Source organism: Cyrtonyx montezumae, unplaced genomic scaffold (genome assembly GCF_038088225.1).
Source record: "Cyrtonyx montezumae isolate F1298 unplaced genomic scaffold, pur_monq_1.0 scaffold_2, whole genome shotgun sequence".
Lineage (NCBI taxonomy): Eukaryota > Metazoa > Chordata > Aves > Galliformes > Odontophoridae > Cyrtonyx > Cyrtonyx montezumae.
In genome coordinates, this window is record NW_027071936.1 from 63,287,880 (window position 1) to 63,304,621 (window position 16,742).

At 44.9% G+C, this 16,742-nt stretch overlaps 1 protein-coding gene across 6 annotated transcripts in view; it reads right to left on the reverse strand.

Annotated features, from left to right (window-relative positions):
• REEP1 (receptor accessory protein 1) overlaps positions 1-9,700 on the reverse strand; it is a 54,421-nt gene extending 44,721 nt beyond the window's left edge. For 3 of the 6 annotated variants that reach the window (XM_065735927.1, XM_065735928.1, XM_065735929.1), the window contains exon 1: positions 9,532-9,697. In XM_065735927.1, the coding sequence (XP_065591999.1) occupies positions 9,532-9,563 (32 nt within the window). In that variant the 5' untranslated portion in view covers positions 9,564-9,697. Of the gene's footprint in view, positions 1-9,531 lie in introns of all 6 variants that reach the window. The other 3 variants (XM_065735932.1, XM_065735931.1, XM_065735926.1) reach the window with 2 other exon arrangements.
• Between the last annotated feature and the right edge of the window lie 7,042 nt (positions 9,701-16,742).

Below are 16,742 nucleotides of genomic sequence, written 5' to 3' on the forward strand. Positions count from 1 at the left end.
GCAGGGCTGGAAGACAGATCAGAGGATCTGGTGCACAGATACTTATAAAGTACATATTATAAAAGTCATGACTTCAAATGCAATCTCATGATTTGGTGAAGGGCTTTGACTAAAGCTTTATTAAGTGCTGCAGACAGCAGGATTGCTACCCAACTATTCCATCTTTGTTCTGACAGAAGACGTCAAGTTCCCATTTGCATTCGATTTTGATCTCTCTCAGGCTTCTCGTAGCTCTCTGAATTCTGGACTTTGGCTGAGAGCACCAGATATAAGAGCTGAGCCATGCCACTGCTCTGTGCTGCATTTCCCAAAACACAAATGCACACGTGTCAAGGCCTGTGACACAAACACATCCTTACACTGGGTGAATACCTCTTTGTTGAAGGCTTGAATAAAGAAAAATAACAAAAATAGCATCTTGCACAATGCAGAATGGCAAAAGTTTCAAATTTTCTCTTTCTTTCTGCTTAGTGACTTCACCTTCTTTCCCTTCTCACCTTCTCTCACACATATATAACTTGCAGCTGGCAGCTACTCAAAATATAACATGAAATATAAACTGAGGCTTAGGAACCAGATGGAGACTTCACAGAAATAACGTTAGAGGAAAGCAAAGAGAAAGGCAGCCAGTGCCTCCACATCCATTACAGAGATTTCTAAGCAGGCAGCTGCTGGAGAAGGCAGCTTGTAATTTTTGTGGGAACACCCACACTGCCTGCTATCTTCTGCACGTTTTTCCATCACTTCTTATTCACGGTCATATGCTGGTTTAAATGCCACAGTCCAATGTTTGTTCTCCTGCCCAGACAAGAATATTCACACAGGATGACAGCGTTGCAAGTGCTGCTCTCCAGGAACAAAGCATTGCTGTTTGATGTGAAACAGTTAATTGTCTCACCCCTACCATGCAGCTGAACGTGCCCTGAGAACTTGCCTCTTTACAGACTGCAGCCATTTATGGACTGACTGCCTGGATTGAGGTTTCTTGATTTCAAGAATATATCTGAAGCACAATAGTGTTCTGAATAGGGTTCTGATTTGTTACAGCCAAGTATCTGCAAACCTCAGCAGAATAATAATTGAGAAAGAATACAGAGCCATTCCTGTGGCTGTAGAGCTCATCTGAGTGCAAAAACCTCAGGGCACGCTACAGCAAATCAAAAACTCTCTAATCTGTAAGTAAATACTACAGAGGGGAAAAAGAAAAATAAAAGAAAAGAAAAAGAGAGACGCTTTACAAAGTACACTTACATGGGATTAGCTATGAATTGTATACAAACCACAGGAAAGACAACTAGTTCAGATTTCAGCACCATGCAAAATCTGGCATAGCATTTATGCACTTAGAATGCGTGCCCTGCCTCGTGGACAGCAGCAAAGATCTTCAAGTCTGGCTGCGTGCAGTCTGTTCACCAGCTCTGCTCATTCTGAATTGATCCAGGAATAATCTGCAGGAGTATGCATGGGATCTGTATCATCACTCACATGTCAGCTCTTCTTGGCCCTCAGCAATGGCTGACAGCAGACCCTTATGATTCCCAGTTCTGCAAAACAGCACTGAAATGGATTTAGGACAGTCAGGATCTTAAATCACACAAGCTAGCTAAGAGCTAACCACGTGAGGCACCCCCTGAAACACATGTGAAGATCTTCACATAATGGAGTAGGGATGAAGTACAAGGGATGACAGAGTTTCTCCTTGTACAAGATACTTTGTGCCCAACAGTTTGGGCAGCCTGCAGCAAGGCATTAAGATTCTCCCAAGCAATCTGAAGAGAAGGTGCTCACAACTTCTCATCTTCAGCTTTCCATGGGTACTAATGCTTATTAGAGAGCTCAGCTGTGAACTTCCACAGAGCACTGAGGACACAGATAACTTGATGACAGGCTTTGGGTCAGCCCATCTGTTGGGCTTCAGTTGCTGAAGCACAGGCAAAGCTATGTGACAATTCCCAAGACTAAGATGAAAAAAAAAAAGCTAGGATAACTGCAGAAATATGTCTTTGGAAACCTCTATCAGCCCACAAAGGCAGAATTCAACTTAAGCCTTATCTAATGCTGTGAGAAGGGAGATTACTGGCATAGACACAATTATAACCAGAAAGGCACAGCTATTCTAGTAGACCTGCTCAAGATTACACCATGGTAGTCATTGTTACAGATACAGAGCAGTTACAGCTGCATACACACATCTACAGGTATGGAGTGGGAGAATGATGACATATTAAGAGTAGACCATTAGATTATGGTTTCTCCCAAGCAATTAGAGTCAGCAGGCGATTGGTTTGACTGATTGCAGTATGACAGCTATAAAAAGGGGTTAGCATAATATTACAAACATGAGAAAATTTCAGCAGTGTTTACACAGGAAATTATTTACACTTATTTCATTGTCTGTGTTTTTAAGATATCTGGTTTAAATAACAGCTTCCTCTCTCTGATCCTACAAAAAAGACTCCTTCTGTATATAGGACAGTAGAGCGTGTTACCATGGAAATTATTATGATCTACTTAAATTCAACAAATCTAGCATGATGGGGTATATTCTCCTGAGTATCTCAATTTAATTATTAATGTTCTTTCTAAATAGCAACATCTTTCATTTTTGACCAAAGTAAAAACAATAAACCTGGGAAGTGGAATCCTTTGTTCAGCTGCAAAACAGACACAATCAAGCCAGGGAAGATGCAAACAGCCCCCAGCCTGCCCTGCCAATGTGCTTCAGCTCAGACCTAAATGGATCACTTGAAGGAAGAAAGTCTCATTTCAGTGCCTGTGTCTACTGTGATCCACTGGGAAAGTGGGTTTTGTTTGTTGGTGTGTCTGTTTGCTTTTAAAAAAGCATGTGTTCACTGGTATCTCACCACTGACCATCAGTTCATTTCCATACAGACACCTCTGCTTGTTCTCCAGCCATGCGTGCCCAATAAACCCCATTCAATCTTTTCCCACAGAGTGTATCACCCAACTCAATGCCTTTCAGCCTCACTGCAGCTCCAGCCTCCACCTTCCTCCTGCAAGTGCCACCATGAATTCCACAGACAGGTTTCAGGAGCCAGATGGTGTTATTCATGATGACTTAACACTGAGGATCAGACAAGCTGATTCTTGTGGGTCACATAACAGGGGATAGCTCACAAGTCTAAGTTTAGATATGCACAGGCACAGTTCAGCTCTTGGGTTCCCCACATTGCCCTCCTGGTTTCTCTCCCCCATCATTGCATGAGCTCTGCTACACAAGAGGCCAGTCTACACAAAGCATCCCAGAGCACCTCTCAACTTTTGATCATCAGACTTGGAAAAGTTCTGCCCAAAATCCATATTTCCATCGCTCATAAATTGTCCCTTCAGAACACGAGGCAAGAAGTTTCTTTCATTTTTTAGCCATCTCTAAAGACAGTTATTTAGAGCCTGGAAACAAAGAATACAGCAAACAAGCTCAACTGAGCTCAGTGAAAGGATGCAACAGTATGAGCCCAACAGAATAGAAGTGCTTCTTGAGGAGGAGCTGCAACTGTTTGTTGATGCTGATAGCACTGAATTGCTCAGTAGATTCAAAGGCAGGCTACACACGTTGCCTTGGCACCCCTGGGAGCAGTCCAAAAAAGCACAAAATTCCAGACATGAGGAGCATTCTTCCTAGCTCCTCACAAATAGGTTCTTCAATGCTGGTTTTGTTGTCCCACAAAATCTGCAGCTTTGCAATGTGAAAGTTTACCACTGGCTCCACTGGAGAGAAGGAGGAAAGGCAGAATGCAGCCTCATCGAGCAGTTGATTGATTCCACCTTTGGAATTGGCTGTTTATCAGTAATTAGCACATTAACAGGAGGGGCTGCAGCACGGAAGTAGGCAGCATTTGGAGAAACACTGGAGAAGCACAACATGAGACCAGTGTAGTCAGCTGTCCTTCTGTCACTCTTAAAAAGTCAGTCTCCAACTTGACATCAAACTCTGCCTCCACATAAACATGTCTCTTCTGAAAAGTAATGCTTACTCTTCTTTTCTTTATGCTCTACCATTTTTTCTTCCAATATGTCAGAGTTGTTTTGTGTGCAAAGTTTGGGAAAGTACCACTCATTTCCCTGGTTCTGACATGCTGCTTCAGGTGCAGAGTGCCTCCCCAGCTCCTGCCTGAGCAATAAGCAAAACACCCTGCTATCTCAGTCCTTTCCTTCAGGAGCACACAAACCACAGACAAAAACCACAGCTCTCATTTTGTCACTTCTTCTAATTCACTTTCTCTCACCATCTGTTTTGCCTGTATTTCATTGATTTAAATTAAGAGCTCCTTAGAGCAAAACTCTTGTCTTATTCTACGTATGTGAAACACAAAAATAGACCATGAACACTATTCCAGTACAGTGTCACAGAGGAGCACAGGACCTTAAATGATTCATCAGGAAGGCAGAGTTGCATTTGTTCATATGTTACTTGTCTTTATAATGCTAAACCAAGTAGAGACAAAATCTCATTGCAAGTGCTGCACAATCGAAAATACTAAATTTAAGTTCCCAACCCAAAGAGTTTACGATCTAAATAGCACAGGAGTGACAAGAAAAGGCTGTGAATTGATACTTTGCCAGGGAAGTGTTTTGCTTGTGAAGGCTTTGTTTACTCAAGACCCTTCTCTCCACGGAGCCTCCCATCTCAACAAGAACCATCTGAAACCTGCTGAGTAGCCCTCGCTTTTTGTTACAATCAAGCACAGCATCAGGCAAAAAGAGGCCTAGACTCAGATCCAACTTATCCAGTGAGGACACACAAGAACTTGAGACATATGATGGGTCTACAGCCCATCCTTCTGCACTGATCCCAACTTTTCACCTCCCTTTATGCTCAGCCTGAGAGTTCCCAAAATACCACCTCCGTCCACTGAAAGCATGGAAGCAGAAAGGCAAATGCACTCTTACTACCTAGAAGCAGGAGGTGTGATTACACACTCTTCTTTGTCTTCTCTGTGCTGTTTCCTCTTGACCTAACAGCTCTTTATTCAGCACATTATCTTTAATGGAAGCTTCATGAGATGGCTGTCTCCCTCCATTAGCTGCAATAAGAGCATGGAGGGGCTCTTCTTCAACCTTATCTAATCACCGGATCCTTTGAAAGGATCATACAGCTCATTTTATACCCCACTGCTGCTTGAGAATAGACAATGCACGAGTAGCACAGAACTGGTAAAGTGCTCAAATAGTCACTTTGGTCAGTGCCTAAGCCAGGCAACTTGGCTGTTGCATTCTGCTATCTATAATGCTGATAACAGTGCTAAGGATCTGGAAGGCAGTGCACCATTATTCTGAACATTTAAGCTCTTGGCTGTTTAACTGCTTTGGGTAGCATCTAAGCCTGCATTTTTGTTCCGTCCTCCCACATTTATCACAAACTCTTAAAGCACAAACCCAATGGCCAAGTCTCTCTCATTAATATATTGCTCAAGGAGCCTGGAGGAAAGATGCAACCTGTTACTACAGATTTTTGTGTAATACTGGACACATCTCTTGATCTCTCTCTGCATCAGTGCCCATTCAAATAAAACAACAGCAGAAACCAATCTGATGAGACATGATTAAATTAATGCTTGGAAGTACATTAATACAGTGACATTGAATGGATCCCACAAAAGGAAAGTACTGCATTAAGGCAGCTGCAAAGGTCAAGCCCCTAACTTATTTTCCACAACTTCTAGTCTGGTTAAAAACACTCTCCCTTACCAAACCAGGACTGGTAACATCTGTGCTGTATGCGTGTGCATTCAAGAAAGCCCTCCCCACTGGGGCTAAGAGCATTTCCACCACATCTGTGCTTGCACAGCAAGTATCTGGGTCACAGTTGACAAAGCAGCAGGCACCGTTATCCCCTGCAGCGTGATCCTCACGCTCACATTGCACATGAAGGGCAAAGCAAATGTCGCACCTGTGCTGGATGCTCCCCTGTCAGTTACTGTCACCAACAGGTCCTGTTCCCTCAGCAAAGCCACAGTGGCACATCAGGCTGGGAGCCACCAGGGCTGGGGCTTCCTTGTGTGAGAAAGCAGCAGTGCAAGACGTGTTTTCAAGGGACCACACCACCTTATGGTATGGATAACCATTCTTAGTAAATCCAGCACGCAGAGCGGGTGGTCTGCCCTTCCCACTTCCCAGTATATAAAGGAGATGACCACAGGCTCATCCTACAGCTGGGAGCAAGCTAGGCCTACTGCTGTACGGTGTTTTATTCAGACCTACCAACTTCCAGCCAGCAGACAGGTGAAAGGATGTTTCCCATAGATTCCCAAATCCCTGTTACCTCCCCATAGAGCTGAGAATTCCCAAGGAACACATCTGAGGTTGCCACTGTTTCACACCAAAACATCAGAGAAAAGAAAGGCCATTGCTAATACTTTTGATTTAAAAGAAATCAAATGCAGGAAAACACAGCCTTAATTACAGTTTATTTACTAGCCATATAAAATGGTTTATTCCAACAATTTCATAAGCATTTGCAATGCATTCTTAATGGCAAGAACTTAAACCCATAAGCTGCACACTATCATCTCCACCATCAATGATCTGTCTGATCTTAGGGATTTGATTTAGTAGTTGGGTAGGAATAGTGATAGGAGGATGGTTGGACTAGATGATCTCGTAGGTCCTTTCCAACCTAGTGAACCTATGAACCTATCTAACCTCATTTCTACCAACATCTCCTTCCTCTGCAATGTGTTCCACACTGAAAGGCTTTCAACAGGCAACAGGACATGCCAAACTTCCTGCACTTTTGCTCTGTCATCCCTCATCTTCATTGGAAAAGAAAAACATTTCCATGTTAATACAGTGGGCTTAATTTATATAATCCACTTTTAATTCTAATACACTTTTAGACAGCAGCCAAAAGTAGAGGAGGTCCCTAACCCACCTAGGATTGCTGTAGCTAGATTGGTCTGAAATAATGAAAACAGATCCCAAGTCCTTCTTCTACTGTGTTCTCTACCACCTGAAACAAAGAATCTCCTCCGCAACTAGCAGCCATGAGCTGGAGATGGGAGGACATCCCACTGCTCCCTCCTGGGCTGTCTCAGGGAGGACAAATACAGCACAGCTCACTACACTTCACAGATGAGGAAACTGGAATACAGATGTGCCAAGATGTCCTTCGAGACGTACTCAGAGTTGATGAATAAATAAGGGTTGGTAATTAACCCAGGATGATGATGCTGTCCCATTCCAGTTGATGTCAGAGACAAAGCAACAAAGACTCCAAGACGCAACAGTCTCAATTGCAGAGATTCCAGATGTCCCTTTGTGAAAAAGTCAGCTGCCTGACTTCACCTGGAAGGGGTGAGGTTGCTCACTCCTCTCTGTGTGGTTTTGGAAATGGAAATTGCCAGGACAGGAACAGTAAGGATCAAATCACAAGTGCAACTGATGTTTGAAATTGCCACAGCAGTTTTCTGAGGGAAAGCATGTCCAAGCCCCAAATGTAAAAACACACTGAAACACATCCCCACTAATTAAAAAAGATAAACAGAGGTAGTAGAAGTGACAAAGCATTCAAGAGCCAAAGCAAGGGTTTGCTTTTGGTTTCAGAGCCCTTCCAATTAGCTGAGTCATATCAGTAAAATGCACATAGAGCAGCAGAAGTCCTAAGAACAGAAAGCAAGATTCACAGAATGATTAAATCACACCACGACACCTTCCCTCATAATCTTTACCAGCTAACAAGATTTGAAGGGGAAGAAAGAACAGCTGAATAGGTATGGGCATGATAAAAAAAAAGCCTAAAGCAGGTGGCCATTCTAATAGAGCACAGCTATCCATACTGATGGATGAGTTGGCAATTCATAATCAGATGAGGAAATCAGATGACACAGATTAGATCTTTGTAATGATTCTAATCTGAGGACTGCTGTACATTGAGGAGTCAGCAGCCACACACCACTTAACCTGAGCAGGTACAGGTTGTGCTGTGCTGTGCTGCAGGTACAGCTCGGCCTTCTGGCCCACGTTATGCTGCACTAATCCCTTGGCTGCAGGATGGACTTTGCTGGCTAACTGTAACACAGCAGCCCCAGTAAACTGCATCCTGAGCAACGCTCTGTGGCATGGATCTTGCTGGAATCATAACAAACCCACACGTTCCTGGTGCAGAACATTCTTAAAGGATGGATATATATTAAGTGGTGGTGCAAAGATAGTGGTGATCAAGGTTGCCTCATACAAGATTTCCTTGTGGTTTTGTTTTTATTATTATTACTACAACTAATATTTAAATAGCACATTCAAGTTATCATTTGCCATTGACATTCTAGTGTAAGGAATAACTGGTACCACCCACTACACAGCTTCATTCTGTGACACACTGCTCAGACAAAGCTAAGGGAACAGGAAGGTCTGTATGCTCAGCTAATTACCTGAATGCAATGTCAACTGCTCTGTGTGCTGCCCCTATCCCACCCCAGTCCATGTGCCTTAGATGAAATCACTCGTGTATGTATGTGGGCCAACAAGCAAAATTACCATCTCTCATTTGACTTCCCTTGTTCTTGAGGATTATTTGGATTACAAGATGATTATTATTTTCAAAGCAGAAATGAGTCCAGAAGGGAGGAAAGAAAAGCAGCCTCGGACAATACATGCTACAGCTTGCACTGCTATCAGAGGTATCTGCAGTTAAACCGTTCAAATTAAATCATTTTAATGCTACCATGCTTTCTCTGAATGAAGTGAAAACCCAACAACGCTAGCAACAGCTGCAGCTGAATCCACCTCAGAAACCTCTGGGGCTAAATTCAACTTCAGAACCCTACAAACCCTTCATATCCAACCACCTCCCATCATCTTTGTGCTACACAGAGGTAGGTAAGATTGAGTCGAGTCTTTCTTTCTATGCCTCATCTTAAAATGGAAAGAACAAGCCCATGAAGATGCCTTAATGGAACCACGGTGATGGTGCAACCTCATGGCACGTTTCTCACAGACAAAGAAAGTGACAGGCCCTTACGGATCCTCCTCAACGCCTTCAGAGCATGGGAGATGTTCTCCTGAGCTCCTAGCTCTACGGACTGGACAGAGAAAGCCCCGAACAATCAGTGCGGTTCGGCACTGCAGCCTCCAGCAGCCACATTTCCCAGACGGGAGCGTGTGCCACCGCGGCCATCCCGCTGCCCCACGTTAGGCATCGCCTCCCCTTCTCATCGCCATCCAAACCGCCTTTTCCTCCCGAATCTCTTTGCCAGGCGGGGCAGCCGAGGCGAGACATCTCGGCAGGTGGGGGAAGACGTCTCCCTGTCGCCGGGTAGCGCTTCCGAGGAATTTCTGCTCGCAGCAAGGCACGGACGAGCCGGAGGACGGGCGCCCGGAGCCGCGCGCTTCCCCTCCCGGGCCGGGGGCCTTTGGGGTACCCGAGCGGCCGCCCGACCCCGCTAACAAAGCCCCGCTTCCCTCGGTGAAACGGCGGGGCCGCTCCCCGCCGTCACCTTGCGCCGTGACGGCACGGCAGCGTTCCGCAACCCACCCGCGATATCCCCGCGCTGCGAACCGCCGGCGGCTACTCACACCACTAGCCTGGAGATGATCCATGACACCATGGCTCCGCTGGCTCTCCGGGCACGGAGGGCTCGCCCCCGTCTCCTCGCCCGCCGCCGGCCGCCGCCCGAGTGAGCGGGGCGGGCGGCTCGGCCATCCGGCCCCGCAGCCTCAGCGCAGCCTCACTGGCGGCACCGCCGGCAGCCAACGCGCAGCCGGCCCCGGCCGCCGAGATTGGGCAGGGCCCGGGGCCCCGCCGCCGCCCCCGCGGGGCTCGGGGCTGCGGGAGGAGGAGCCCGAGCCCCAGCCGCGTTGGACCCGCCGGGCTGCCCCCGCTTCGCCACCGGAGTCGGGGAACCCTGGTGCGACAGCTGGGGCGGGGTGCCCAGGCGGCTTCTGGACATCCCCAAGGAGGAGACCCCTCCCGGCTTCTGCCTCTGGTTCCTGTGCCAGCACAGCAGTGCTGCCTGACGGCTCCGAGTTGTGCCCGTGCCTCTGAGCCTGGCCGTGTCATAAGTTCATAAGTTCATAAGGTTGGAAAGGACCTATAAGATCATCTAGTCCTCTTGCTTCTTCCCGCAGCGATTTATGGCCATGGGTGAGAACCCCCTAAGTCCCTTCTCCAGGCTGAGCAGTCCCAGTTCTCTCAGCCTTTCCTTACTGCAGAGCTGCTCCAGGTACTTGCCCATCACACTCTCTAGGCTGTCCAGGTCCTTCTGTATAGAACTAGACATAAGTACACAATACAGAGAAAATCCTATCGACTGCTCCCATCCAGCTAACACATAGTGTCGATGGGCTCCTTGAATATACAGCAAGAGACAGATCTCCCTCCACACCTCGGAGCTAACAGGCACAGCTGATGAGCATTGGCCCAGCTGACTGCCCATAACTGCCAGGTGACAGCCAGCAATCCCTCCTGTGCTTCACTTTTTATCAGGACGTCTCACACAGCTGTGAAGTCCAATTTCCACAAGGAACATCTGCCCACACACAGATCAGAAGATGTTAGCTTAACCTGAACGGTTGTGCTGAACTGTTTCCTTCTGGCTCTGCTTTTCCTTTGCCACGCTGACACGTTCTGTTTCAATTATAACCAGTTTGTCAGCAAGCACCTTGCACCGCTTTGATGTTTTTCTTCCATCAGAAGGGCACATCCCCACAGCAATTCCTGGTGCGTTTTACAGTCTTGTGGCAATCCTTACATCTTGACACCATGAAACAGCATGCAGCCCTTACCTAACACCTTCTGTCTGCTCAGCTCAGTGTCCTCCTAAATGGTTGTCTCATCTTGTACCACGTAGGCTCTCTCAACCTGATTTCCAGAAGAACTAGAACACCTTTAAAAGGTAAAGCTGCACGTATAGACACATGTCAAGTTCATCACGTCCAAAAATGATCTTCTAGGTGCAGCTTCAAAGAGAGTCCAGCACCCACCTCCTCTGTGGCCCTTCTCTCTGTAGTGGATCTGTTCCTCCACCAGAGGGAACTTCCACCTCACTGTGGGACCTGGCCCGGGCTGGTACCTCCATCACTGGGTAAGGGCATCGTTTCCAGTACAACACTGGTTTCAGACAAGCTGTGAACCATAGCTGGGGATTCGGGGCCAACAACACACACTCCTGCCTTTGGGACTGCAATGGCATACAGTGGTGGTATTGCTACAGACAGCATTTTTACTGCTGTCCAGGCATCACAAAGACAGGACTGGATGGGCTGCTGCTATAAGAGAGTTGAAATTAGTCATCTTCTCCAGACAGGATTGCTCTCTGTAAGAAATCCCTCCTCTCCAGAAGAAGCCATTAGGCCATCAAGCCTAAATTCTAAGGCACTGAATCATTCTGTAGCTGTCCTGCTTGTATGTTTTTAGCTAAATAGATTCTCAGAACCCTGTTATCAGAGATTTTCAAGTGTTAGGATTATTTAGCATGAGATTTTAGGGTGGATCCTGGCAGACACTCCACCACATTAGCACAGTTAATGCTGTGATGATATCAAGTCTAAGACACAGATCTCTGCACAAATATTTGTGGAGTCATCACAGTGCAGAGACCTTGTCACTCAGTATCTGCCATATATTTCAAGTGTCGAAAAATAAACCAATGAGATCATATGGGATCATAAAGAAAGAGAATACAGAGACAATACAAGCTGCAGCCAAACACACTCATGTCCTCTTGGGTCCTTCCAGCCTCTTCCAGCTTACCATGTTTCCTACTCATGCTCATCACCATTACTGCCTCCGTTCTCTTTTGTGGGCAGAAAAGGACAGAAAGGCTTGAAGATATTTTCTTCTGTTCCACGTCTCTCTCTGACAGGGGTAAATAGAGCACAGACTCCTTTCGAGCTGCCCATTTGGACTCTGCTGGCACAATCACTACCTGATGGCTGCTAACTGACAACAGGCCTCAACCAAACGCACAGAGATGGGTAATAAAGAAGGTCTGGTGATGGAAAACCCAATGAGCCTGTCTGTCAGTGGTAACACAGGGAAATTCATTCAATTATTGGTAAACAGAGGGTAAAGGGGAGCAATTCAAATCTACTGAGTCATCAGTAGAAGGGTGACAATGCCCCCTATCTTCTCTTTATGGGCTCTGTCAGGATATCAGAAATGGCCCCATGGCTGTAAGCTGTGTACATCCCAAGCAATTTGGATTTGCTTGATGAAAGACTTTCCTTTGCTATTAAACAGCCTGACATAGCCTATAAGGAAATAACAAATAAACACAAAAAGAGTTAAAGCTCTAGGGACAGATACGGATTAATTTACACAGCTGAGTAGAGATGCCACTTGATGCTAACGGAACATTTTAGAAGGGCTTTAGCAGTAGAAGAAGGACAAACAGTAAAAACTCCCAACCAGGTTGCACATTGGATGGTTTCATTTCTGTTCACTAAATAGAATAACAAAATAAAACAGCTTTGTTTGGGAAGGGAGAGCCATCATCAGTGCCCTAAACACTATGCTACATTCCCTTAACAACTTCTTCTCTAAAGGAGTCCTCTGCTATGGAAAATCAGTTCTCCAATAGCACAATCAGAATCTGACTCATTTCTCTGGCCCCAGGGAGCAGGGCCTCACAGCTGAACTACAGCTGCCAGGCTGGATGGGGCTCTGAGTAACCTGCTCTGGAGGGAGGTATCCCTGTCTATAGTGGGGCATTGGAACTACATAATCTTTAAGGTCCCAAACCATTCTGTGATTCTATGGACACTCCAACAGATTAGACCTACACAAGATCAGACAATCTTGGAGACATTTCAGAATAGCTTGAGAAGAACAGACTATCAAAGTCAGGAAGTATCCTCACGTATTGAGAAAAAAAATCAGAAATGAAACCTGTGGTGATATTTAGGTTCTGAAGTGCATGTGAAGAAAATAAAATGATAAACAAAATGAATCTAAATCTAAATAAATATAAATATAAATGTTCCACTAGTGCATATATATACTGTATGGTTGGGCTACAGGAAGTACTAGAGCAGGAAAAACAGTTTGATCAGAAAACAGATGTTCTGCAAGACAAGAAGCATCATGTGCACACATACACATACAGATACACGTGCCTAGCCTTTTGGACAAGAGATATTTTCTTCTCAGTGTTCTCTTAGATTTACTTCCTGACCTCAACCTGCAAAGCAAAAGGAAAAACAAACAAAGCTAAAAAGACAACATGGAGAGCAAAATTCCAAGATGAATACAGCTCCTCCATACAAGGAAAAATGCTCATTTCTAAAACCACAGCTTCACACTAACAGATAAGGACTAGGAATTAAGAGGTTAATAATACTCTATGTATTGTTAAAGCATGAAGAGGCAGCATGTCCTGGCTGCCATTTCCAGCCTAATGATTGAATTACTAGCTTTAGAGCTACAGTCATTAGCAAAGAGATTAAGAAATGCCTATCTGAATGAAGAGTTACCGTGGTCTGACATTTGAGCTGGGATCTGTGGCTGCTAAGAACCATTCTTCATTCTCAGTGACTCACTGCAAGAGCTTGGGAAAAACATGGAGACTAGCATATTGGAATGTGTAATTTAACTTTGGGTAACCAAAATGGGACGGCTTGGCCGCCTGTACTCCCAACATGAAACTCTACAGCAGAAAGATCAGCGAGCGATACTCAGTATCTCCAAATATCAAGCTCTGAATGCCACGAGTTAGGCATCAGAAGAGTGTTCTGAGAAGTATGTTCTTTGTTTCCCACATCATCTCTGGTAACTTACGAGTTACAAGTTTTCCCTCCCTTGGAACATCTCCATGTGTCCTGCATTAATTCACCAGTGACTGAAGCACACACAGGCCCTGCAGTTCCATGGGAAACTATCCCATTCAGCATGTTTTCCATTCTACCATTTCAGGATGAAGAAAATGTTTGGATTACAGCATTTTATACATTGATGGAAAAGGACTGTACCTTAACCTGCAACTCGCTCTTTCCACCTTGAATTCCAATAAGGACATTATTAAGTTACTGCTATTATCGTGGTATTTCTGACAATCAAATTAGCCTTTGTCCATTTCTGCTACCTACTGCCACCTTTCCACCTCAACTCAATCGTGTGCAACCATCAGGTCTACTCCATACATCTGAATTACCTTCCTGTCAACCCTTAACACTGCTGTGGACAGCTTACAACAGAAATGTAAAAAGAAAGGCAACAGATTGAGAAAATATCACATGTAGTGTAGGAGCAAAGAAAATGATCTGAAAACAGATCGTTGGAAGGCAGATCTGGATCCAAGTGTTCTCTGTGGCACGTGACGTTCAACTCTTATTTTTATGAAGTATTTGCCATGTCCCTGCCAGATCAGGACACACTGACATACTCAACAGAGACTACCAACAGAGGAAGACATGCTGCTCAGATATCTCAGTTAGGAGCTTGGAGGATCAGACTTCACCACCTTCATCTTGAGACTTTTGTATTCCAGGAACACGAAATTTTTGCTGAAGTGAGACAAGAAGGATGGGCTTCTGTGAGTTTGGATACTGTATACTGTTCAATAATAACTAAATAGAAGGGTGAATATACTTTAAGGGTGACATGACTGTGTTCCTGCCCTAAAAGCAGACTCAGAAAGATAGGAATAAGGAAAATAAGTACTAGTGTGAACATGACACTCATTAAAGAGGAATGCTGAGAGAAATATGGTCAGTGCACGGCCTTGAGGTTTCACTGAGGCGCCATGCAGATGGGAATGTTGAAGATAACCAAAAGCTGTAAATACTGAGTGAAAAGGGCCCCTCTCATGGGTAGAAGAGAAGTTTTTTTCAAGGAGACAGAGAGGAATGTGAGGGAGGCTATGGACAGCCCTGGTTATTCTAGGGGGAAGCTAAAGGACTGCTGCAGTTTCTAGAGACAGGCTGTCTTCATGGGTTGATAGATTAAAAAAATGAAGGCTAAAAGAGCAGGAAGCAAAGCAGAGCTTTTTATCATCCTTTGCTGAGTGGCTTTTAACCAGTGCAGTGTTGCAGGCTCTGCTCTACTTGCACAGGTGAAACTACTTAGCAATTTCTGGACTACTGGTGTTGTGTAAAATCAAACTTCCATAACAGTATAAATGCCACCTCACTGTAGGTTTTAATAAAGAGCTGCTGCTCATCCACAGGAAGAGTTTAAATCCCACCACAAACCAGGTCATGGCAACTACAGAATTCAATTTTGTGTGAAGAGCCTCAAGGGAGGCAGAAGGAAGCAAGTTGCACTGGCACACCAGGCAAAGATACCTTCCCATAGGAGCCCCTCAGAAGTACTTGCAGGTGAGCAGCAACCTTGCAGTGAGAACACTAATTTCTCCAGGGATTTTCCCATACTTCCACTTCAGCTTGCTTTCTTTCCCTGTATACCAATGTCTCTTCCATATGCAACCCATTCTGTTCCTCTCAAGGTGTGCAAACCACCCACTGCTTTCTACCTGCCTTCTCCTCAGCTATAAAAGCAAACAGGAATGCTGAATGTCAAAGCACAGGGCAAATGAAAGACCATAAATACAGTCAGGAAATACCAACACACAAACAGCAGCTAGTTCTAGAAAAAGGAAAAAAGATGACAGGGAAAATAAGATTCTTTATATGGACATATTATATAACTATTTTGTTTTTCTGCAGTCAGGTTATAAGAAAAACTTGCAGCATCATCCTGCTTCTCTCGCTCATTATGTGGCAGTACAAACAAGAATTAATAGCCTTCCCAGGGATTAAAAAGGCTGAGTGCCAGAAGTGAATTGGAACAAAAATAGGATCCAAATAAACAACTTAAAGGCTTCAGAAAGCAAAGGAAAAATAATTCTACTGTGATATGAGCGCCCAAGTTGTCTCCTATATGTAATGTTTTCTTAGTTTTTGTATGCTTACAACTTAAAAAGGTCAGGGTGAGCACTCCCAACATTTGGTACTGAGAAGTGATGATGTTCTAATGCATCTCCGAATGACACGTGTCAGACCAAGGAAAGCAGCAGTGGCTTTCCTACACAGTGATCCAGACTGACTGCTTAGCAAAGGCTACAGGTGGAAATGGGACTCCTAAAGCTCTCTGCTTTGGTACCACAAACTGCTTTTTAAGGTAAGGAAGAGAGAGAAAAAAAAAAAAAGCATCCAATTGCTAAAAAGAAAAACAGCAATAAGAGCAAAAAAAAAAACAGAAAAAGAGAAGCCTTAGCAATGGACCTCCAGTTTTCCTGTCAGTTTCCATCCTGAGCTGCTAGGAGAAGCATCTGAAAGCAAGTACTTTCCCTCTCAGCTCCAGTAAGAGACTGAGATAACAGTGTATACAGGTGATGGAGTGTTTTCTCCACTCTCTTTTCCCTCAGACCCTGTTTCTGTCATCCTGTGTTGAAAATATTTCCAGCATCTATTACAGCTCAGAGGTTCTCCCAGGTATCACTGCAATGAAATGGACAAAACAAAGCCACCCAACCTCCCTGTCAACAGTGGGATTGTGAAAGTATATCTACATTCCATGAGAAATGTGCCAGTAAATCAAGCTGTCTTCCCAGAATTACCCTGAAACCAGTTAGGGCACTGATAAAGGTGTTGCTGTAGCAACACAGAGCTTTCCAGGAGACAGCACCCAGGAGGTGATTTCAATTCATGCTGAGCTCCAAGCTGCTGAAACTGCACCTGATTTTGCAGAATAATTGAATAATTTAGGCTGAAAACAGCCTTTGGAGGTCATCTGGTCCAGCCTCTAGCTCAAAGCAGAGCCAGCTCTGAAGTTAGGCCACAGTGGGGAG